Here is a 23,608-nt window from a genome sequence, read left to right as displayed (position 1 = left end):
TTACAGAGAAGTAAACTAGTGTTTTCCTTGATGCCTCGCCACAGCCAATCACCAGCACTTGATTTGTGCACATCATACATGATGCATGCTGATTGTTTCACTGACGTTGACAAGATTAACCCCTCAGGTATCCAAATTTGGTACCGAATGACAAGACAATTTTTGATACTCGATCGATGGTATCGAGGCAATTCGGTCGGTGCCTAAAAAGTATGGAAGTCGATACCCAGCAACCCTAATACAGATTGGTCATATATGAGGCGCTATATAGATAAAGATGACTTGTCTTAACTTGACTTTTAAAACAAAGCAAATGAAGCTGTGATGACTTGTTTCCAGTCTTCAGTCTCTCATGTTCTTGCTCAGACGTGGACAGGCTCTGATCTCTCTGGTGTGGCGGCTTGAGTTCCTGTCAGGTTGGGGTTGGACTTCAGGCTTCGGGTCGAGTCTCCAGCTCAAGCCCTCCACCAAGGACAGCAAGTGTGCTCTTTCCTATCCAATACACAGATTATATGAACAAGTCAACTCATGAATGATATTTTAAGAGCTGTTTTACAACAGAATTGAATTCTATTTGCACTGATTCTGTTATTTTCCTGTCTACCGTGAAGCCGCTTTGAAACAATCTGTATTGTACAAAGCGCTATATAAATGAAGGTGACTTGACCATAACAAGAACATTACAATGAACACAAATTTGAAAATCTCACTACTAACAATCCAGAGTTGAAGACAAATGATAATAATCCTACTCTGTCTGTTACACTTCCTCACACCTGAAATCACTGATCGAGTGAATCTCCTGAACTCCTCCGATCTACAGTAGATCATTTCTAATCCATTTATGTTGGGACATCTGCTCTAACGTGGGCCGCTTCGCTGGATCCCGGGCTAGACACTGGCTAATCAGATCACTGCATTCTGTACAAATGTTAACAAGGAGAGAGCTGGTTAGTCATGTGACTTGGAATCTATGAAAACAGCATCTAAAACATGACTAACATAATGTCAAATGTTCCTTATCTTTACTTTAAAAGTGAAATATATCGTTTCTGCGACACTAGTGGCATCGAGTGGAATTACAAAATAAAGCATATTTTCAACAAAAAAACTCGCAGAGGCCTCTTTCGTGCATCGATCGCGTCTTCCCCAACTTAAACATCGCTCATATTATTCCTATTCATATTACATATTATTCACTCACCTCTGGTTAAGTTGGAATTCTGAAATGTAACTTTGGCTTCTATGACTTCCGTTCTACTGTGAAAAGGACGAGATGCGTTCACCATCTCATACAACATCACTCCTAGAGCCCAGACATTTGCTGGGACGGCGTGGAATCTGGGTTCTGTGAAGACTTCAGGTGGGCAGTGATCCTGTCTTCCTGTAAGCAAGACATTTGCACATTGTTGAGCTTTTTTTCTTAAAGCGTCACTACATTCAGGTTTCCACACTCCCAAAATGCTCACCAAGGTATATGTCGCTCTCGTAGCCCTCACTACTGAATAGCTGACCGCAGCCAAAGTCTATCAGCTTGAGGTCTAACGAGTTTCTCTTCAGCAGGAAATTCTGCGCATGAATGTCATTGTGAAAAACGCCATGCTCGATGCAGTGTTGAACTGCCAGAACAGCCTGTTGCGTGAAGACCCGTGCTACTGTTTCACACACTTCAGGATTACGGCGAGTGATGAAGTCCAGCAAGCTCTCGCAGGGTTCGGGGAACTCCATAATGAGAGAGAATTTGCGAGGGTGTTCAAACCACTCGTATAGTTGAATGACGTAGGGGCTTATGGGTTCTCGCCTCATCATTAGCAGCAGCGCCACTTCTGTAATGAGAGGTTCGGGATGTCCAGGCTAGAGAAAAGCAGTAGACAGGAGGTTAGCTGGGTGAAAATCTGACGGAAACATCTCACTTTTCTTTGATCTTTTTAGATACGTTCAAAAGAGCCTCAAAAGAGCTCAAAGTTTTTTCTGTTGTGGCTCTAGGCTTATTTGTCAATCACATTTACACCTAATGCTTCCTATGGGTGTATTAACTACAGCAATCTGCACTTAAACAACTAAATACATATTCAGGTTTTGGCCGACTTACAATATCAAGATAAAGAAAATTGTCAAACTTGCGCATCCGCTTGATGGCAACCTGCAAAAAAAAAAAAAAAACAGTTTCAGTAACAGTTTTCAAGCACTTTCTTGCACTAAGTATTAAACCATCTGTACATTCTTTTGAATATGTTTTGATGCGCGCAAAAGCAAAATGTTTGTACAATTCGGGAAGATTTACCCTTTTGCCATCAAATTTGCGTGTTCCCCTGTACACACTGCCAAACGCTCCGCATCCAATCATCTCTCCCGCTTTATAGAGAGACTCAAAGGACTCTGAAAAACAAACAGAAAAATAACAGAGGAATATCAGTCCTGGTTGTGTCGAGAAAATAATAATATTAATATGGTGAAAATAATATGAATATTCTCTGAAAACAAGTCTTAATATATATCTTCAGTGGAAAACAAGAAGGCAATACTGTTTAAAATAATCTCGGAGAAATAAGGACTGGCGATTTACCATTATTTGGCTCGACGCCGGAGAGATCTGGTGCAGGTGACGATGATGGATCAGGATCAGGATCAGGATCAGGTGATGATGATGGATCAGGCTCTGGCTCCAGATCTGCTGGAGGGACAAAAGGCTCCACAACATCCACAGCACAACTGTGGCAACAGCAGCAGAAAGAACCCTTCATTGCCTCCCATAGCCAGTCGAGGAAACGACCAATTCTTTTCCTCTTCCTTGTAGGTTTTTCTGAAATGAAGAGAAACATCTCTGATGTCATATGAATGATATCATGACATAACTTACATTTTACTGTTAAATTATTTTCTGTAATGTTACAAATCCAAAGTAATGGAAATATTTCCAAGCTACCCTTCTGCTAAATGCCTGCATAAATGTCCCAAAATCGCATTTCACAACTATCATGACTCAGTAATCCTCGGCACGACGGCCATTTTGACAATTTTGAGGGTATTTGACAATTCAATTGCAATAAGTCAGAAATATAATTCGATTGGGGATGGAATGCTGTCTGAGAATCGTCTTTCTGTGCGCGTGCTTCTGGTGTGTGTCAGACAGCGCAAGTACCATTGAGGTCACGGCTTATTGAGAGCGTTTTGCTAATGTTTCCATAAAGTTAAGCAATCGTTATTTCTAAATGTTCCCTGAACGTTCATAACGTCCAGTTTTTTCAATGTTTCAAAAATGTTTTTTGTTGGTTAAAGGAAGACTAAATTTTATAATTTTGCATTTTTGGGAACGTTCATTTGATAAAAAATCACCGGACATTAACATGCTAAAAACTAGAAGCATGAAATAGCAAAATCTCTATCTGTACACTTCACACTGCCCAGCCTGATTTCAGTCTCACCTGTTGAGCTCTTGTTCACAGGAGAAGCCTCCATGGCACCCTGAGCAGTTCGGCCTCTTGAAGTCTCTGTTGGCTCTACAGGAACTTGACCCGGCAGCGGAGGGCACCGCCACCCTTCCAAGCTGTCGGACCTGGACAAACCGCAGCTGCTGCCACTGTCCTGTTCGCTTCGGCTCTCCGAATCATCACACCTCCATTCCACGGTGTACGAGCCTCTGCTGCTCAGCCTCAACAACTCTCTGCATAACCTCCTCTCCACATTGTCCTCAGAGACGGACAAAGATGATGATGAGTCTGTGGAAAATTTCAGACATCAAAAACAGTTTTTTTTATTTTATAATATTGATATGTAAGAATTGGTCAAAGCCTATTCTGACCTCTGCGAGAGTGTTTAGGTGAAGTGGACGGACGTCCATCATCTGGGCTCTTCTGGCTGCCGCTCTGCCACTCCTTCCTCCTGTGAGCCGGACCTGTGGACACAGAAACAGACAACTCAGAAGACGAAGACTGTGTTAAATATCCATGAAGATAAAGATGATGATGAGTCTGTGGAAAATTTCAGACATCAAAAACTGTTTTTTTGTGTGTGTAATAATATTGATATGTAAGAATCGGTCAAAGCCTATTCTGACCTCTGCGAGAGTGTTTAGGTGAAGTGGACGGACGTCCATCATCTGGGCTCTTCTGGCTGCCGCTCTGCCACTCCTTCCTCCTGTGAGCCGGACCTGTGGACACAGAAACAGAAAACTCAGAAGACGAAGACTGTGTTAAACATCCATGAAGCTCCTGGATCTGTGTCTGGGTCGGGTCTGGCAGCGGATCCTGGTCACGGTCATCGGAAACGGGTCTCCAAACCTGACCAGCCGTCTGAGAGAAAGCTGCTCTCCTGGATCTGGAGCGGCCTGAGGCTGGAATATTTCACATAGTTAACCAATACTCAATGTCAGTGGTCAATTACAAATTGTTACTATAGTATACATAACATGATATCATATGCAAGGAATCAAATATACAGTATGTGATCACTTAGCTGGGAACATTGGGCGATCAAATTTACCTTGCACAAGTTTCTTCACATTCATATAACGTTACTCAATCATTGTACAACAATATCATACCATTTACAAATAAAAAACTAAAGCCCTCACCTCCTCTTCCCCACATGTGAGCCATTGACATCCTCCAATCTGCAATAAAAACAATTTTAAAAAAGGAACAAAACACAACTCTACTAAAGGTTAATACTAAAAATTAAATAAAACAATAAACTAAAAATTAAATAAAACGCCAAACTCCTTCTAGGAAAAGAACAATTAAATATTAGTCTCCACAAAAACAATATGAACTCTTTAAAACATAAAAATATGTAAAGGATTATGCTCCGATATTCTTATAGAATAAAAGTCTCTTCTCAGCTTCAGCTTCACAAGTTTTGCATAGAATTTTTTTTGCAAACGTCTCTGAATTGTTCGCCTCGTCTCTCAACCAACTCAGAAAGCGATCACTTCAAATGTAAACATATGCAGTCAGAATGCATAACGCGTCGTTATAGCAACTAAAATTCAAATCATTCATAACCACTCACGTAACGTTACACCTGAAGCGCTCATCGAATCAAAACACATTTATTGAAAAGTAACCAACTTAATTTTAAACACTTATTATTACTATTATTAATATTATTATATTACTATGATAATCCGTGAAATCATTCTTGCCTAAAATCTTCATTAGCTAACGTTATTCATAATTGAGAAAATTAGCGCCGACTTTGCACGGCACTTAAAGTCTAATGGATCCCATGGTCATCGCTTCTGTCCAAAACGTGTGCAAAAAGTCACAATAAGCGAGGATAAATCGGACATCATCGTTTTATTATAAAGTGTAGAAGACATATTAAATTTCCGCATATAACATCAAACCAATCAGATTGCAGTATCACTAATGCGTCATCACACCGGTTAGTTGTAGAGTGGTGAAGAAAAGAAAAATCCAAATTAATAAACCCATTTATGATTTTACTAATCATGGAGTGGAGGATGACGTTCTTCATTTATTTTACAATGATCAGCTTTCTCAAACAATGTTTAAGTTATTAACAGTTTATCTGCGCTGTCATGTGCTCATTCGGACTGAAATAGTAGAAGCATTAAGAATAGTCTATGGTGGTAATAAAACAAAATCAGACATCGAAAAAAAAGAACTTTATATGAATAAAATTCAATTCTAAACTTTCCGTGATTGACTTTTCCGATGGACGGCAAAAACAACGGTAATTTTGCCCTGATATTTTAATTACATTAATTCCTACATTTCTTAAATCAAATGACAGAATCCCAATCAAAGAAATACATCTGAATTAAATGCCTATATTTTTAAAAGTGGTGTCAATTCCAATAAACTGTGACTTTATTAAATCATTGTTATCAATTAGCTTAGGGCTATAATAGGCTATGGTGAATATTCAAGGCTTTGAAAATTAATACATTCATTTTTATACATGACTGTATTAATTTCAGTTAATACAGTTGGAGCTGGGGAAGGTGGAGGGTTTCTGAAAGCGCGCTGGAACTACAGCAAATGCTAACAACGTATATGAAAGTTGAGCAGCAAGCGAGCTCATTGGCTACGGATACAGCAGGAACCAATCAGCTTTGTCCTATAGTGATGATGTGATTGTTGACATGTTATGAACTCTATAAAACTCCAAAGTAACCATCTGTGGAAAAATGCAGTACCAACCACCTAGACCTAGCAACACCATAGCAACTAGCCAGAACAACCTAGCAACCGAGAACATTTTCTTCAGGAAATGTAAATTCTAGTTATTATTGTCCACAGGCTCTAGTCTCATTATAGGGTTATGTTTTAGACAGACTCAACAATGCACTGAAGTTTGCAACCATGTAAATTTTTAAGTACAGTTTTGTTTTGAGAAGCAGCAGTCTTGTTTCAGTTCAAAGGTTTCTCATAGGCCGAGACTGTTTAAAAGCATTTCTTCTTTTTTTATTCATTGAAAGCATTTATTCAAAGGGCTCATTTATACAGATTGGGGCTGGGTATCGGTCAAACATGTTCCATTATCCAAACCGATACCATGACTTCGATACCGGTTCCTGAACGATACTTTTTTCGATACCAATTTTATGAACAGATAATATTATAGCAGAGGCTGGAACATTTGTGCAACGAGACATCTAGTTTCATCAAAAAACATGTGTAATTAATTTGAAATCATGAAACTTATCATGAAAATACTAATTTATTAACAGTGTAACAAAAAATACATTCTTAATGTCTTTTTCTTCAAATTCCAATTTTATTTATTTTTTTACCCATTCCTGTGCTTTCTGTTTTATTTTGTCTATATGGTTTAATCAAAAACATGTCTAAAGAATTGAATTCATAAAAAACAAAGTAATAATAGTTTGGCCCTATGAAATGTAAAAAAAAAAAAAAAAAAAAATTCTGTATTGTGTATTTCAATTTTTCTGGTAATCAAATGAAGGCATAAAACATTAATTTATCTTTTATTCAAATGAAAATTAAACAAGCCTTTTAATTTGTTTGGCAAACAAGTGCTACACAACAGAGGCCTACTGTTAAAATTATAACATGGAAGAAAATTTGTTCTCTTTCACCATCTCGTGTTCGAGATCCACCTATGGGAAGGGCATCCGCACCTGACCTCTGCAGAAACATCCAATTGCACCAAGTCTGGCCTGACAGACAGAAGCGCGTGTCCAATGCTCGGTAAGGGACCCTTACCAAGTGTATAAAACACTAGCACGCGCTATCTTACCTCAGTTGTTATTCGCTTCTCGCGACCTCTTTGCTTCGCAGCTCTACGGTTTTCGCTGACTTCACCACAGTCAACAGGAGGAAATATCTATTCGATCAGCTTCCGCCAGGCATTCGGTCAGACGGTTGCGTTTAGTTGCGATTTATTTCTGGTTACAAGCCACCCTCACTCGCTACCTGGATTTGTTTAGGCTGCCCGCCTGTTTCTCAGCTTTCACCTCTCCGATGGATCACAAGCTCTCCAGTTCCACTAACCCATCGGACGTGCAGTCACTCATTGCTGCGAGGGATGCCCATCCCTTTTGCGTGGTATGCATGGGATTAAAGCACGCGGAGGAAGCGCTTTCACTTCCTGAGAACTGCACCCATTGCCTCGCCCTGCCTAGGAAGCTTCTTCGACGTAGACTCAAGGTTGCATCCACCCAAAGCACGGACGCACAGTACGACTCGGACGCTGGAGTAGGTGAAAGCGTTGCAGCTCCGGGGACTTCCCGGAGCATGCCTTCTCTCAGTTGGGCTGACCAGTCTAACGAGGGCCTACTCGAGGAAATCCTTCCTGGTATTTCCTCGCTCGACTACGAGCCACCCGGCTCAGGCGAGGACGAGGACCCTGCTATACTTGGTGGCTCGGACGACGAGGAAACCATCCCGTCCGCCCAAGCTCCCCCGGTTAGCGGCTCAGCTACACTGCCGCACGCGGTCCTTCTCAAGGTGTGTGAGCGAGCGGCGGCTCGTCTCGGCATGGAATGGCCGGCCCTCCAGAATGCCGCCAACCAAGAGAGGGATGTGTATGACGGCAAACTCCTAGGTCCCCCTCCCGGTCCTAGGAAGCAGCTCATGCCTGTACTCCCTGCGTGCGCTAAGCACATGTGACACTATTGGAAGGACCCGCTAGATCTTAATCACGGCTTGGCGGGTCTGGAGGTTAAGGATATGGCAGCGTGTGGCATGGGCGACCCTCCCACCATCGAGCCCTCGATTGCCAGACACCTTAACCCCTCGCAGGGAGGGTTACTGGCCCCTCCTAAGCCAGTTCTCCCTAATAAGATGGACCGCTTCTCAGCATCTGTCTTCCAGGCCTCGTACAAGGCCTTGGCTCTCGCGGTACGGGCTCTAAATGTTTCCTCCCTCCTCTCGGCCTACCAGGCTGAGCTGTTGGAGGATATGAGTTCTCATTTGGAGAAAGGCGTGTCATCGCCGACGCTGTGGAAGGAGATCGTTACCGTGAACGACCTGGTCCTTCGTAACGCCCACCAGGCCGTCCAAGCCGGCGGACGTTCTATGGCCCTCTGTGTTGTGGGGGAATGCGCCCTCTGGCTCAATCTCTCTGGTCTGCCCGACAGCGAGAAAAGACGCATAGCAGGAGCCCCAGTGAAACCAGGCCAGGCTCTTTTTGGCCCTGCTGTTGCACTTATCCAACACCGGTGCGATGATAAGAAGGAGGATGAGGCGTTTAAACTGTGCCTGCCTAGAAAGGCCACTCCACACCATCCCCCCCCGCACGGCCCCCTCAGGCCCCGGCCACAGGGCGGCCGTACCATAACACAGCCAGGCCTAAGGCTCGCAGCAGGCCACCCAGCCAGCAGCCCAACCATCCTCCTAAGCCACCCACTCTACCCCGTCGGACGGGAAGAGGAAGAGGCCTACCTGATGCTCAGCTCCAGGGGCTTCTCGGTCCAGGTTTTCAGGCGACCAGCCCATTGGACACAAGTTTGAGTCCACAAGTTTGAGTTACGGGCGACCCATGTCCCTGGCATACTGAACAGGGGCGCATACCTCTTGTCAAGGGGAAACCCTCTCTACGAGGACTGGCGCCTCCATCCTCAGATAGTGGGTCTACTGTGGAGGAGGTTCGGCCAGGCAACCGTAGATCTCTTCATCTCGCGCGAAAATGCCCATTGTCCTATGTTCTTCTCGCTACGGGACGAGGACGCCCCCCTCGGCGTGGACGCACTGGCCCATCCGTGGCCCAACATGCTGCTCTATGCATTTCCTCCCCTTTGCCTCATAACGCCGGGTGAGGGAACAGAGCTTGACCATGATTTTGATAGCTCCCAGGTGGGCCAAGGCACCGTGGCTCTCAGAGATTATCCCTCTGCTGTATGCCCAGCCATGGCCCCTCCCACTTCGCACAGACCTTTTGTCTCAAGCGAACGGGGAAATTTATCACCCGCTCCCAGACAGGGTGGCCCCCTGGGCCTGGGCCGTGAGAGGGCCAACTTAAACACATTGGGGCTCCCCCCACGTGTTGTGGCCACCATTCAGTGTGCCAGAGCCTCTTCGACGCGGTCTCTTTACGACTGTAAGTGGCGTGTGTTCGAAGAGTGGTGTGAAGGGCGACGGGTAACGTCTTATCAGTGCTCAGTCACTGACATTTTATGCTTTTTGCAGGACCTTATGGATAAGGGAAGATCCTTTTCCACAATTAAGATCTATTTAGCAGCTATCGCTGCATGTCATGTGGGGTTCGACAGCGCTACGGTGGGGCAACACCCCCTTATTCGTAGGTTTATGAAGGACGCACGCCGCTCTCTTCCAGTCCCCAGAAGAGTCGTTCCTGAGTGGGACCTCTTCATGGTGCTGGATGCGATGTCTCAACAGCCGCTTGAGCCCCTGGGGAGTATTTCCCTTAAGAATTTGTCTTTCAAGACAGCTTTGCTCCTGGCCTTGGCATCTGCCAAGCGGGCCAGTGATATGCATGCACTCTCTGTTCATCCCTCGTGCACTAAATTCTCTCTCAGTGGAGATAAGGTTTTTCTCAGGCCCAACCCGGCCTTTATGCCAAAATGGTTCCCGGCATTCACGTGTAAGGTGATTGAGCTTTCCGCGTTTAACCCAACTCCTTTCTCCTCCACAGAGGATCAGAGGTTGAACACTTTGTGTCCTGTACTACGTGCCCTGCGGGCATACTTAGACAGGACCAGCTCGTTTAGAAAAAGCGACCAGCTTTTCATCTCTTGGGGCCCCCCGCACTCAGGGAACCCCATTTCCAAGCAACGCCTTTCTCATTGGCTTGTGGAAGCTATATCTTTGGCATATGAATCCAAGGGAGTGCAGCCCCCAGAGGGCATCAGAGCTCACTCCACTAGAGGTATGGCTGCCTCTTGGGCTCTATTTAAGGGAGTCTCTTTGCAGGTCATATGTGCCGCTGCAAGCTGGGCCTCTCCCCATACGTTTGTCTGATACTACCGGCTCGATGTCACCAGAACCCCGGTAGCTTATTCTGTCCTGGGTGTCGGCTCTTTGTAGCTTTGTGCTCTTAGGCCCTCCACCCCTCTTTAAGTCTGGGCTGCCTAGTCCAGCACTTTAAAGTCACTAAGCATGTTTCTAATCTGCACCTGGCACCATATGTTCACCATTATGAGTGTGGTCAGGTTTATTCACGAATGCATGTTACCATATGCTATTCTTTGTTGCTAAAGTGGCTTCCTCAGTGCCCTTCCCATAGGTGGATCTCTCCACTCGATGTTTCAGAGAACCGGGGTTGTGGTCAGTAACCTATTGTTTTAATAATAATTGTACTATAGTATTACATTAAGATTTACATTATACTGTACAAGAGTGATATATTTCTATCACAGTTTCTTTAAGTCAAACCAAACTTTTATTTTGGAAACCCATCAAATATAAAACAAAACCCTTCTTTTTTCTTTTCTTTTTTATTAATGCCAAAAGAAAGAAATTGTAACAAATACATAACAACAGTAACAATAAAACCCAGGACATATGTCACGAAAACAGTACAAATAAAATAGCATAAAGCCATAGGGGATACAAATTTTTTTTTTAAAAGGTAAATAACATTATACATGGTTAAACATTGAAAGTTGACCTTTTTTATGCCCATCAAAGACAAAACATATGAATTATAGTCTACCAGAAAAATTGACAGTAGCGGGATCTTACCCAAGAATTTGCATTTGTGAATAAAAAATTTGCCAAGTATCATAAACAAATTAACAATGTACTGGAAATACATATTTGAATTGTGGTAAAGAAAATAATATTAAAGGTGTTAATACATATTCTGATATTTGTTTTTTCCTGAGAGAGATGGGTACATAACTCATTCCAAAAAGCTTTAACACAAACACATTCACAAGAAGATGTACAATTGTCTCTTCTACATCACAGAAAGTGCATTTATTTTCAATGTTTTGGATATACTAATTGAGTGCACTATAACAAGGGTAGCATCTATGCAATATTTTTTAAATGTAATTTCTTTGATTTTGTTTGTTAAAAGATATGTGTGTGGAAGAGACCAGACAAGAGTCCAATTAACATTGTATTACGTCGTCATCCATTTGAAAGATGATGCTGGAATAGATTTTCTGTTAAAATTGAATTTGTCATCAGTAATCAAACTTGTAAATTTTGAAATAGAAGTGTTGTACAATAGAACTATAGGTTTGCTCTCCTTTCAAGAGTTTTCAAGTGCACTAAGAGTTTCAAGAACACTAGGAATGACGTTGAATACAATATTTTATTCATTTAATGAAGCTCCACAATCAATTTTTTTCTGGAGAATTCTGAAACGGAATAAAACTGACAATTGTCATCCATCAGCTGATTAACAATATAAATGTTATTTAAATATCATCTCTCAGAAAATATTGATTTATTTCTGTAAATAATATTCTGATTGTTCCAAATAAAACAACGGTGAGGTGAAAAATTATGTTTGTAAACCAGTAACCACGATAATAAAAACCTGTTGGTGACATTTTGCTAATTTAATGGGTAGTTTTCCAAGTGAGAAGGGGCACTGTAACAAAAATTCAATATCTCCAATTTTCTTAAAAACAAAATTAGGAAATGTGTTCCATATGAAGTCTGTTTTTTTTTAAATAAATCTTTTTAACCAATTTACTTTTAGCACATGGTTAAATAGGGTAAAGTCAACAAGTCCAAGACCTCCATCACTAACCTTATTTCTTAGAACCTCCTTTTTAATTTTGTGTGATTTATTTTTCCATATGAAATTATACAATAATTTATCTAATAAGGAACTTGGGACAGTCCATTACAGAGAAGTAAACTAGTGTTTTCCTTGATGCCTCGCCACAGCCAATCACCAGCACTTGATTTGTGCACATCATACATGATGCATGCTGATTGTTTCACTGACGTTGACAAGATTAACCCCTCAGGTATCCAAATTTGGTACCGAATGACAAGACAATTTTTGATACTCGATCGATGGTATCGAGGCAATTCGGTCGGTGCCTAAAAAGTATGGAAGTCGATACCCAGCAACCCTAATACAGATTGGTCATATATGAGGCGCTATATAGATAAAGATGACTTGTCTTAACTTGACTTTTAAAACAAAGCAAATGAAGCTGTGATGACTTGTTTCCAGTCTTCAGTCTCTCATGTTCTTGCTCAGACGTGGACAGGCTCTGATCTCTCTGGTGTGGCGGCTTGAGTTCCTGTCAGGTTGGGGTTGGACTTCAGGCTTCGGGTCGAGTCTCCAGCTCAAGCCCTCCACCAAGGACAGCAAGTGTGCTCTTTCCTATCCAATACACAGATTATATGAACAAGTCAACTCATGAATGATATTTTAAGAGCTGTTTTACAACAGAATTGAATTCTATTTGCACTGATTCTGTTATTTTCCTGTCTACCGTGAAGCCGCTTTGAAACAATCTGTATTGTACAAAGCGCTATATAAATGAAGGTGACTTGACCATAACAAGAACATTACAATGAACACAAATTTGAAAATCTCACTACTAACAATCCAGAGTTGAAGACAAATGATAATAATCCTACTCTGTCTGTTACACTTCCTCACACCTGAAATCACTGATCGAGTGAATCTCCTGAACTCCTCCGATCTACAGTAGATCATTTCTAATCCATTTATGTTGGGACATCTGCTCTAACGTGGGCCGCTTCGCTGGATCCCGGGCTAGACACTGGCTAATCAGATCACTGCATTCTGTACAAATGTTAACAAGGAGAGAGCTGGTTAGTCATGTGACTTGGAATCTATGAAAACAGCATCTAAAACATGACTAACATAATGTCAAATGTTCCTTATCTTTACTTTAAAAGTGAAGTATATCGTTTCTGCGACACTAGTGGCATCGAGTGGAATTACAAAATAAAGCATATTTTCAACAAAAAAACTCGCAGAGGCCTCTTTCGTGCATCGATCGCGTCTTCCCCAACTTAAACATCGCTCATATTATTCCTATTCATATTACATATTATTCACTCACCTCTGGTTAAGTTGGAATTCTGAAATGTAACTTTGGCTTCTATGACTTCCGTTCTACTGTGAAAAGGACGAGATGCGTTCACCATCTCATACAACATCACTCCTAGAGCCCAGACATTTGCTGGGACGGCGTGGAATCTGGGTTCTGTGAAGACTTCAGGTGGGCAGTGATCCTGTCTTCCTGTAAGCAAGACATTTGCACATTGTTGAGCTTTTTTTCTTAAAGCGTCACTACATTCAGGTTTCCACACTCCCAAAATGCTCACCAAGGTATATGTCGCTCTCGTAGCCCTCACTACTGAATAGCTGACCGCAGCCAAAGTCTATCAGCTTGAGGTCTAACGAGTTTCTCTTCAGCAGGAAATTCTGCGCATGAATGTCATTGTGAAAAACGCCATGCTCGATGCAGTGTTGAACTGCCAGAACAGCCTGTTGCGTGAAGACCCGTGCTACTGTTTCACACACTTCAGGATTACGGCGAGTGATGAAGTCCAGCAAGCTCTCGCAGGGTTCGGGGAACTCCATAATGAGAGAGAATTTGCGAGGGTGTTCAAACCACTCGTATAGTTGAATGACGTAGGGGCTTATGGGTTCTCGCCTCATCATTAGCAGCAGCGCCACTTCTGTAATGAGAGGTTCGGGATGTCCAGGCTAGAGAAAAGCAGTAGACAGGAGGTTAGCTGGGTGAAAATCTGACGGAAACATCTCACTTTTCTTTGATCTTTTTAGATACGTTCAAAAGAGCCTCAAAAGAGCTCAAAGTTTTTTCTGTTGTGGCTCTAGGCTTATTTGTCAATCACATTTACACCTAATGCTTCCTATGGGTGTATTAACTACAGCAATCTGCACTTAAACAACTAAATACATATTCAGGTTTTGGCCGACTTACAATATCAAGATAAAGAAAATTGTCAAACTTGCGCATCCGCTTGATGGCAACCTGCAAAAAAAAAAAAAAAAACAGTTTCAGTAACAGTTTTCAAGCACTTTCTTGCACTAAGTATTAAACCATCTGTACATTCTTTTGAATATGTTTTGATGCGCGCAAAAGCAAAATGTTTGTACAATTCGGGAAGATTTACCCTTTTGCCATCAAATTTGCGTGTTCCCCTGTACACACTGCCAAACGCTCCGCATCCAATCATCTCTCCCGCTTTATAGAGAGACTCAAAGGACTCTGAAAAACAAACAGAAAAATAACAGAGGAATATCAGTCCTGGTTGTGTCGAGAAAATAATAATATTAATATGGTGAAAATAATATGAATATTCTCTGAAAACAAGTCTTAATATATATCTTCAGTGGAAAACAAGAAGGCAATACTGTTTAAAATAATCTCGGAGAAATAAGGACTGGCGATTTACCATTATTTGGCTCGACGCCGGAGAGATCTGGTGCAGGTGACGATGATGGATCAGGATCAGGATCAGGATCAGGTGATGATGATGGATCAGGCTCTGGCTCCAGATCTGCTGGAGGAACAAAAGGCTCCACAACATCCACAGCACAACTGTGGCAACAGCAGCAGAAAGAACCCTTCATTGCCTCCCATAGCCAGTCGAGGAAACGACCAATTCTTTTCCTCTTCCTTGTAGGTTTTTCTGAAATGAAGAGAAACATCTCTGATGTCATATGAATGATATCATAACTTACATTTTACTGTTAAATTATTTTCTGTAATGTTACAAATCCAAAGTAGTGGAAATATTTCCAAGCTACCCTTCTGCTACATGCCTGCATAAATGTCCCAAAATCGCATTTCACAACTATCATGACTCAGTAATCCTCGGCACGACGGCCATTTTGACAATTTTGAGGGTATTTGACAATTCAATTGCAGTAAGTCAGAAATATAATTCGATTGGGGATGGAATGCTGTCTGAGAATCGGCTTTCTGTGCGCGTGCTTCTGGTGTGTGTCAGACAGCGCAAGTACCATTGAGGTCACGGCTTATTGAGAGCGTTTTGCTAATGTTTCCATAAAGTTAAGCAATCGTTATTTCTAAATGTTCCCTGAACGTTCATAACGTCCAGTTTTTTCAATGTTTCAAAAATGTTTTTTGTTGGTTAAAGGAAGACTAAATTTTATAATTTTGCATTTTTGGGAACGTTCATTTGATAAAAAATCACCGGACATTAACATGCTAAAAACTAGAAGCATGAAATAGCAAAATCTCTATCTGTACACTTCACACTGCCCAGCCTGATTTCAGTCTCACCTGTTGAGCTCTTGTTCACAGGAGAAGCCTCCATGGCACCCTGAGCAGTTCGGCCTCTTGAAGTCTCTGTTGGCTCTACAGGAACTTGACCCGGCAGCGGAGGGCACCGCCACCCTTCCAAGCTGTCGGACCTGGACAAACCGCAGCTGCTGCCACTGTCCTGTTCGCTTCGGCTCTCCGAATCATCACACCTCCATTCCACGGTGTACGAGCCTCTGCTGCTCAGCCTCAACAACTCTCTGCATAACCTCCTCTCCACATTGTCCTCAGAGACGGACAAAGATGATGATGAGTCTGTGGAAAATTTCAGACATCAAAAACTGTTTTTTTTATTTTATAATATTGATATGTAAGAATTGGTCAAAGCCTATTCTGACCTCTGCGAGAGTGTTTAGGTGAAGTGGACGGACGTCCATCATCTGGGCTCTTCTGGCTGCCGCTCTGCCACTCCTTCCTCCTGTGAGCCGGACCTGTGGACACAGAAACAGACAACTCAGAAGACGAAGACTGTGTTAAATATCCATGAAGATAAAGATGATGATGAGTCTGTGGAAAATTTCAGACATCAAAAACTGTTTTTTTGTGTGTGTAATAATATTGATATGTAAGAATCGGTCAAAGCCTATTCTGACCTCTGCGAGAGTGTTTAGGTGAAGTGGACGGACGTCCATCATCTGGGCTCTTCTGGCTGCCGCTCTGCCACTCCTTCCTCCTGTGAGCCGGACCTGTGGACACAGAAACAGAAAACTCAGAAGACGAAGACTGTGTTAAACATCCATGAAGCTCCTGGATCTGTGTCTGGGTCGGGTCTGGCAGCGGATCCTGGTCACGGTCATCGGAAACGGGTCTCCAAACCTCCTGACCAGCCGTCTGAGAGAAAGCAGCTCTCCTGGATCTGGAGCGGCCTGAGGCTGGAATATTTCACATAGTTAACCAATACTCAATGTCAGTGGTCAATTACAAATTGTTACTATAGTATACATAACATGATTTCATATGCAAGGAATCAAATATACAGTATGTGATCACTTAGCTGGGAACATTGGGCGATCAAATTTACCTTGCACAAGTTTCTTCACATTCATATAACGTTACTCAATCATTGTACAACAATATCATACCATTTACAAATAAAAAACTAAAGCCCTCACCTCCTCTTCCCCACATGTGAGCCATTGACATCCTCCAATCTGCAATAAAAACAATTTTAAAAAAGGAACAAAACACAACTCTACTAAAGGTTAATACTAAAAATTAAATAAAACAATAAACTAAAAATTAAATAAAACGCCAAACTCCTTCTAACGTAGGAAAAGAACAATTAAATATTAGTCTCCACAAAAACAATATGAACTCTTTAAAACATAAAAATATGTAAAGGATTATGCTCCGATATTCTTATAGAATAAAAGTCTCTTCTCAGCTTCAGCTTCACAAGTTTTGCATAGAATTTTTTTTGCAAACGTCTCTGAATTGTTCGCCTCGTCTCTCAACCAACTCAGAAAGCGATCACTTCAAATGTAAACATATGCAGTCAGAATGCATAACGCGTCGTTATAGCAACTAAAATTCAAATCATTCATAACCACTCACGTAACGTTACACCTGAAGCGCTCATCGAATCAAAACACATTTATTGAAAAGTAACCAACTTAATTTTAAACAGTTATTATTACTATTATTAATATTATTATATTACTATGATAATCCGTGAAATCATTCTTGCCTAAAATCTTCATTAGCTAACGTTATTCATAATTGAGAAAATTAGCGCCGACTTTGCACGGCACTTAAAGTCTAATGGATCCCATGGTCATCGCTTCTGTCCAAAACGTGTGCAAAAAGTCACAATAAGCGAGGATAAATCGGACATCATCGTTTTATTATAAAGTGTAGAAGACAAATTAAATTTCCGCATATAACATCAAACCAATCAGATTGCAGTATCACTAATGCGTCATCACACCGGTTAGTTGTAGAGTGGTGAAGAAAAGAAAAATCCAAATTAATAAACCCATTTATGATTTTACTAATCATGGAGTGGAGGATGACGTTCTTCATTTATTTTACAATGATCAGCTTTCTCAAACAATGTTTAAGTTATTAACAGTTTATCTGCGCTGTCATGTGCTCATTCGGACTGAAATAGAAGAAGCATTAAGAATAGTCTCTGGTGGTAATAAAACAAAATCAGATATCGAAAAAAAAGAACTTTATATGAATAAAATTCAATTCTAAACTTTCCGTGATTGACTTTTCCGATGGACGGCAAAAACAACGGTAATTTTGCCCTGATATTTTAATTACATTAATTCCTACATTTCTTAAATCAAATGACAGAATCCCAATCAAAGAAATACATCTGAATTAAATGCCTATATTTTTAAAAGTGGTGTCAATTCCAATAAACTGTGACTTTATTAAATCATTGTTATCAATTAGCTTAGGGCTATAATAGGCTATGGTGAATATTCAAGGATTTGAAAATTAATACATTCATTTTTATACATGACTGTATTAATTTCAGTTAATACAGTTGGAGCTGGGGAAGGTGGAGGGTTTCTGAAAGCGCGCTGGAACTACAGCAAATGCTAACAACGTATATGAAAGTTGAGCAGCAAGCGAGCTCATTGGCTACGGATACAGCAGGAACCAATCAGCTTTGTCCTATAGTGATGATGTGATTGTTGACATGTTATGAACTCTATAAAACTCCAAAGTAACCATCTGTGGAAAAATGCAGTACCAACCACCTAGACCTAGCAACACCATAGCAACTAGCCAGAACAACCTAGCAACCGAGAACATTTTCTTCAGGAAATGTAAATTCTAGTTATTATTGTCCACAGGCTCTAGTCTCATTATAGGGTTATGTTTTAGACAGACTCAACAATGCACTGAAGTTTGCAACCATGTCAATTTTTAAGTACAGTTTTGTTTTGAGAAGCAGCAGTCTTGTTTCAGTTCAAAGGTTTCTCATAGGCCGAGACTGTTTAAAAGCATTTCTTCTTTTTTTATTCATTGAAAGCATTTATTCAAAGGGCTCATTTATACAGATTGGGGCTGGGTATCGGTCAAACATGTTCCATTATCCAAACCGATACCATGACTTCGATACCGGTTCCTGAACGATACTTTTTTCGATACCAATTTTATGAACAGATAATATTATAGCAGAGGCTGGAACATTTGTGCAACGAGACATCTAGTTTCATCAAAAAACATGTGTAATTAATTTGAAATCATGAAACTTATCATGAAAATACTAATTTATTAACAGTGTAACAAAAAATACATTCTTAATGTCTTTTTCTTCAAATTCCAATTTTATTTATTTTTTACCCATTCCTGTGCTTTCTGTTTTATTTTGTCTATATGGTTTAATCAAAAACATGTCTAAAGAATTGAATTCATAAAAAACAAAGTAATAATAGTTTGGCCCTATGAAATGTAAAAAACAACAAAAAAAAAGAAATTCTGTATTGTGTATTTCAATTTTTCTGGTAATCAAATGAAGGCATAAAACATTAATTTATCTTTTATTCAAATGAAAATTAAACAAGCCTTTTAATTTGTTTGGCAAACAAGTGCTACACAACAGAGGCTTACTGTTAAAATTATAACATGGAAGAAAATTTGTTCTCTTTCACCATCTCGTGTTCGAGATCCACCTATGGGAAGGGCATCCGCACCTGACCTCTGCAGAAACATCCAATTGCACCAAGTCTGGCCTGACAGACAGAAGCGTAAGGGACCCTTACCAAGTGTATAAAACACTAGCACGCGCTATCTTACCTCAGTTGTTATTCGCTTCTCGCGACCTCTTTGCTTCGCAGCTCTACGGTTTTCGCTGACTTCACCACAGTCAACAGGAGAAAATATCTATTCGATCAGCTTCCGCCAGGCATGATTGTCAGACGGTTGCGTTTAGTTGCGATTTATTTCTGGTTACAAGCCACCCACACTCGCTACCTGGATTTGCTCAGGCTGCCCGCCTGTTTCTCAGCTTTTACCTCTCCGATGGATCACAAGCTCTCCAGTTCCACTAACCCATCGGACGTGCAGTCACTCATTGCTGCGAGGGATGCCCATCCCTTTTGCGTGGTATGCATGGGATTAAAGCACGCGGAGGAAGCGCTTTCACTTCCTGAGAACTGCACCCATTGCCTCGCCCTGCCTAGGAAGCTTCTTCGACGTAGACTCAAGGTTGCATCCACCCAAAGCACGGACGCACAGTACGACTCGGACGCTGGAGTAGGTGAAAGCGTTGCAGCTCCGGGGACTTCCCGGAGCATGCCTTCTCTCAGTTGGGCTGACCAGTCTAACGAGGGCCTACTCGAGGAAATCCTTCCTGGTATTTCCTCGCTCGACTACGAGCCACCCGGCTCAGGCGAGGACGAGGACCCTGCTATACTTGGTGGCTCGGACGACGAGGAAACCATCCCGTCCGCCCAAGCTCCCCCGGTTAGCGGCTCAGCTACACTGCCGCACGTGGTCCTTCTCAAGGTGTGTGAGCGAGCGGCGGCTCGTTTTGGCATGGAATGGCCGGCCCTCCAGAATGCCGCCAACCAAGAGAGGGATGTGTATGACGGCAAACTCCTAGGTCCCCCTCCCGGTCCTAGGAAGCAGCTCATGCCTGTACTCCCTGCGTGCGCTAAGCACATGTGACACTATTGGAAGGACCCGCTAGATCTTAATCACGGCTTGGCGGGTCTGGAGGTTAAGGATATGGCAGCGTGTGGCATGGGCGACCCTCCCACCATCGAGCCCTCGATTGCCAGACACCTTAACCCCTCGCAGGGAGGGTTACTGGCCCCTCCTAAGCCAGTTCTCCCTAATAAGATGGACCGCTTCTCAGCATCTGTCTTCCAGGCCTCGTACAAGGCCTTGGCTCTCGCGGTACGGGCTCTAAATGTTTCCTCCCTCCTCTCGGCCTACCAGGCTGAGCTGTTGGAGGATATGAGTTCTCATTTGGAGAAAGGCGTGTCATCGCCGACGCTGTGGAAGGAGATCGTTACCGTGAACGACCTGGTCCTTCGTAACGCCCACCAGGCCGTCCAAGCCGGCGGACGTTCTATGGCCCTCTGTGTTGTGGGGGAATGCGCCCTCTGGCTCAATCTCTCTGGTCTGCCCGACAGCGAGAAAAGACGCATAGCAGGAGCCCCAGTGAAACCAGGCCAGGCTCTTTTTGGCCCTGCTGTTGCACTTATCCAACACCGGTGCGATGATAAGAAGGAGGATGAGGCGTTTAAACTGTGCCTGCCTACAAAGGCCACTCCACACCATCCCCCCGCACGGCCCCCTCAGGCCCCGGCCACAGGGCGGCCGTACCATAACACAGCCAGGCCTAAGGCTCGCAGCAGGCCACCCAGCCAGCAGCCCAACCATCCTCCTAAGCCACCCACTCTACCCCGTCGGACGGGAAGAGGAAGAGGCCTACCTGATGCTCAGCTCCAGGGGCTTCTCGGTCCAGGTTTTCAGGCGACCAGCCCATTGGACACAAGTTTGAGTCCACAAGTTTGAGTTACGGGCGACCCATGTCCCTGGCATACTGAACAGGGCCGCATACCTCTTGTCAAGGGGAAACCCTCTCTACGAGGACTGGCGCCTCCATCCTCAGATAGTGGGTCTACTGTGGAGGAGGTTCGGCCAGGCAACCGTAGATCTCTTCATCTCGCGCGAAAATGCCCATTGTCCTATGTTCTTCTCGCTACGGGACGAGGACGCCCCCCTCGGCGTGGACGCACTGGCCCATCCGTGGCCCAACATGCTGCTCTATGCATTTCCTCCCCTTTGCCTCATAACGCCGGGTGAGGGAACAGAGCTTGACCATGATTTTGATAGCTCCCAGGTGGGCCAAGGCACCGTGGCTCTCAGAGATTATCCCTCTGCTGTATGCCCAGCCATGGCCCCTCCCACTTCGCACAGACCTTTTGTCTCAAGCGAACGGGGAAATTTATCACCCGCTCCCAGACAGGGTGGCCCCCTGGGCCTGGGCCGTGAGAGGGCCAACTTAAACACATTGGGGCTCCCCCCACGTGTTGTGGCCACCATTCAGTGTGCCAGAGCCTCTTCGACGCGGTCTCTTTACGACTGTAAGTGGCGTGTGTTCGAAGAGTGGTGTGAAGGGCGACGGGTAACGTCTTATCAGTGCTCAGTCACTGACATTTTATGCTTTTTGCAGGACCTTATGGATAAGGGAAGATCCTTTTCCACAATTAAGATCTATTTAGCAGCTATCGCTGCATGTCATGTGGGGTTCGACAGCGCTACGGTGGGGCAACACCCCCTTATTCGTAGGTTTATGAAGGACGCACGCCGCTCTCTTCCAGTCCCCAGAAGAGTCGTTCCTGAGTGGGACCTCTTCATGGTGCTGGATGCGATGTCTCAACAGCCGCTTGAGCCCCTGGGGAGTATTTCCCTTAAGAATTTGTCTTTCAAGACAGCTTTGCTCCTGGCCTTGGCATCTGCCAAGCGGGCCAGTGATATGCATGCACTCTCTGTTCATCCCTCGTGCACTAAATTCTCTCTCAGTGGAGATAAGGTTTTTCTCAGGCCCAACCCGGCCTTTATGCCAAAATGGTTCCCGGCATTCACGTGTAAGGTGATTGAGCTTTCCGCGTTTAACCCAACTCCTTTCTCCTCCACAGAGGATCAGAGGTTGAACACTTTGTGTCCTGTACTACGTGCCCTGCGGGCATACTTAGACAGGACCAGCTCGTTTAGAAAAAGCGACCAGCTTTTCATCTCTTGGGGCCCCCCGCACTCAGGGAACCCCATTTCCAAGCAACGCCTTTCTCATTGGCTTGTGGAAGCTATATCTTTGGCATATGAATCCAAGGGAGTGCAGCCCCCAGAGGGCATCAGAGCTCACTCCACTAGAGGTATGGCTGCCTCTTGGGCTCTATTTAAGGGAGTCTCTTTGCAGGTCATATGTGCCGCTGCAAGCTGGGCCTCTCCCCATACGTTTGTCTGATACTACCGGCTCGATGTCACCAGAACCCCGGTAGCTTATTCTGTCCTGGGTGTCGGCTCTTTGTAGCTTTGTGCTCTTAGGCCCTCCACCCCTCTTTAAGTCTGGGCTGCCTAGTCCAGCACTTTAAAGTCACTAAGCATGTTTCTAATCTGCACCTGGCACCATATGTTCACCATTATGAGTGTGGTCAGGTTTATTCACGAATGCATGTTACCATATGCTATTCTTTGTTGCTAAAGTGGCTTCCTCAGTGCCCTTCCCATAGGTGGATCTCTCCACTCGATGTTTCAGAGAACCGGGGTTGTGGTCAGTAACCTATTGTTTTAATAATAATTGTACTATAGTATTACATTAAGATTTACATTATACTGTACAAGAGTGATATATTTCTATCACAGTTTCTTTAAGTCAAACCAAACTTTTATTTTGGAAACCCATCAAATATAAAACAAAACCCTTCTTTTTTCTTTTCTTTTTTATTAATGCCAAAAGAAAGAAATTGTAACAAATACATAACAACAGTAACAATAAAACCCAGGACATATGTCACGAAAACAGTACAAATAAAATAGCATAAAGCCATAGGGGATACAAATTTTTTTTTTAAAAGGTAAATAACATTATACATGGTTAAACATTGAAAGTTGACCTTTTTTATGCCCATCAAAGACAAAACATATGAATTATAGTCTACCAGAAAAATTGACAGTAGCGGGATCTTACCCAAGAATTTGCATTTGTGAATAAAAAATTTGCCAAGTATCATAAACAAATTAACAATGTACTGGAAATACATATTTGAATTGTGGTAAAGAAAATAATATTAAAGGTGTTAATACATATTCTGATATTTGTTTTTTCCTGAGAGAGATGGGTACATAACTCATTCCAAAAAGCTTTAACACAAACACATTCACAAGAAGATGTACAATTGTCTCTTCTACATCACAGAAAGTGCA

General features: G+C 42.8%; 2 protein-coding genes across 2 annotated transcripts; both read right to left on the bottom strand.

The window, feature by feature from the left end:
* Positions 1-334: 334 nt before the first annotated feature.
* LOC130095514 (serine/threonine-protein kinase pim-2-like) lies at positions 335-2,627 on the bottom strand. The gene is made up of 6 exons (XM_056262267.1): positions 2,567-2,627; positions 2,285-2,379; positions 2,093-2,143; positions 1,470-1,854; positions 1,205-1,384; positions 335-492 (listed from the first exon to the last, which is right to left on the bottom strand). The coding sequence occupies exons 2-6, from the start codon at positions 2,345-2,347 to the stop codon at positions 431-433; spliced, it is 741 nt and encodes a 246-aa protein (XP_056118242.1). The 5' UTR covers positions 2,348-2,379; positions 2,567-2,627; the 3' UTR covers positions 335-430.
* Positions 2,628-12,586: 9,959 nt separating this feature from the next.
* On the bottom strand, positions 12,587-16,758 carry LOC130095576 (uncharacterized). Its single transcript, XM_056262333.1, has 11 exons — positions 16,734-16,758; positions 16,529-16,584; positions 16,306-16,398; positions 16,051-16,219; positions 15,674-15,967; positions 14,820-15,056; positions 14,538-14,632; positions 14,345-14,395; positions 13,722-14,106; positions 13,457-13,636; positions 12,587-12,744 (listed from the first exon to the last, which is right to left on the bottom strand). The coding sequence occupies exons 1-11, from the start codon at positions 16,756-16,758 to the stop codon at positions 12,683-12,685; spliced, it is 1,647 nt and encodes a 548-aa protein (XP_056118308.1). The 3' UTR covers positions 12,587-12,682.
* Between the last annotated feature and the right edge of the window lie 6,850 nt (positions 16,759-23,608).

The sequence above is a fragment of the Rhinichthys klamathensis genome, unplaced genomic scaffold, assembly GCF_029890125.1.
Source record: "Rhinichthys klamathensis goyatoka isolate OS25496 unplaced genomic scaffold, OSU_Roscu_1.1 h1tg000191l_1, whole genome shotgun sequence".
In the NCBI taxonomy this organism is placed as follows: domain Eukaryota; kingdom Metazoa; phylum Chordata; class Actinopteri; order Cypriniformes; family Leuciscidae; genus Rhinichthys; species Rhinichthys klamathensis.
This window is presented reverse-complemented; position numbering and strand designations above follow the sequence as displayed.

Excerpts from the sequence above, each read along its gene's own strand:
- LOC130095514 (XM_056262267.1), bottom strand. The coding sequence starts at position 2,347 with ATGATTGGATGCGGAGCGTTTGGCAGTGTGTACAGGGGAACACGCAAA. Across the intron at positions 2,144-2,284 it reads GCAAATTTGATGGCAAAAGG|GTTGCCATCAAGCGGATGCG; the intron begins GTAAATCTTCCC and ends TTTTTTTTGCAG. Across the intron at positions 1,385-1,469 it reads CGAGAGCGACATATACCTTG|GAAGACAGGATCACTGCCCA; the intron begins GTGAGCATTTTG and ends TCTTGCTTACAG.
- LOC130095576 (XM_056262333.1), bottom strand. The coding sequence starts at position 16,758 with ATGAATGTGAAGAAACTTGTGCAAG. Across the intron at positions 14,396-14,537 it reads GCAAATTTGATGGCAAAAGG|GTTGCCATCAAGCGGATGCG; the intron begins GTAAATCTTCCC and ends TTTTTTTTGCAG. Across the intron at positions 14,107-14,344 it reads ATTTTCTTTATCTTGATATT|CCTGGACATCCCGAACCTCT; the intron begins GTAAGTCGGCCA and ends GCTTTTCTCTAG.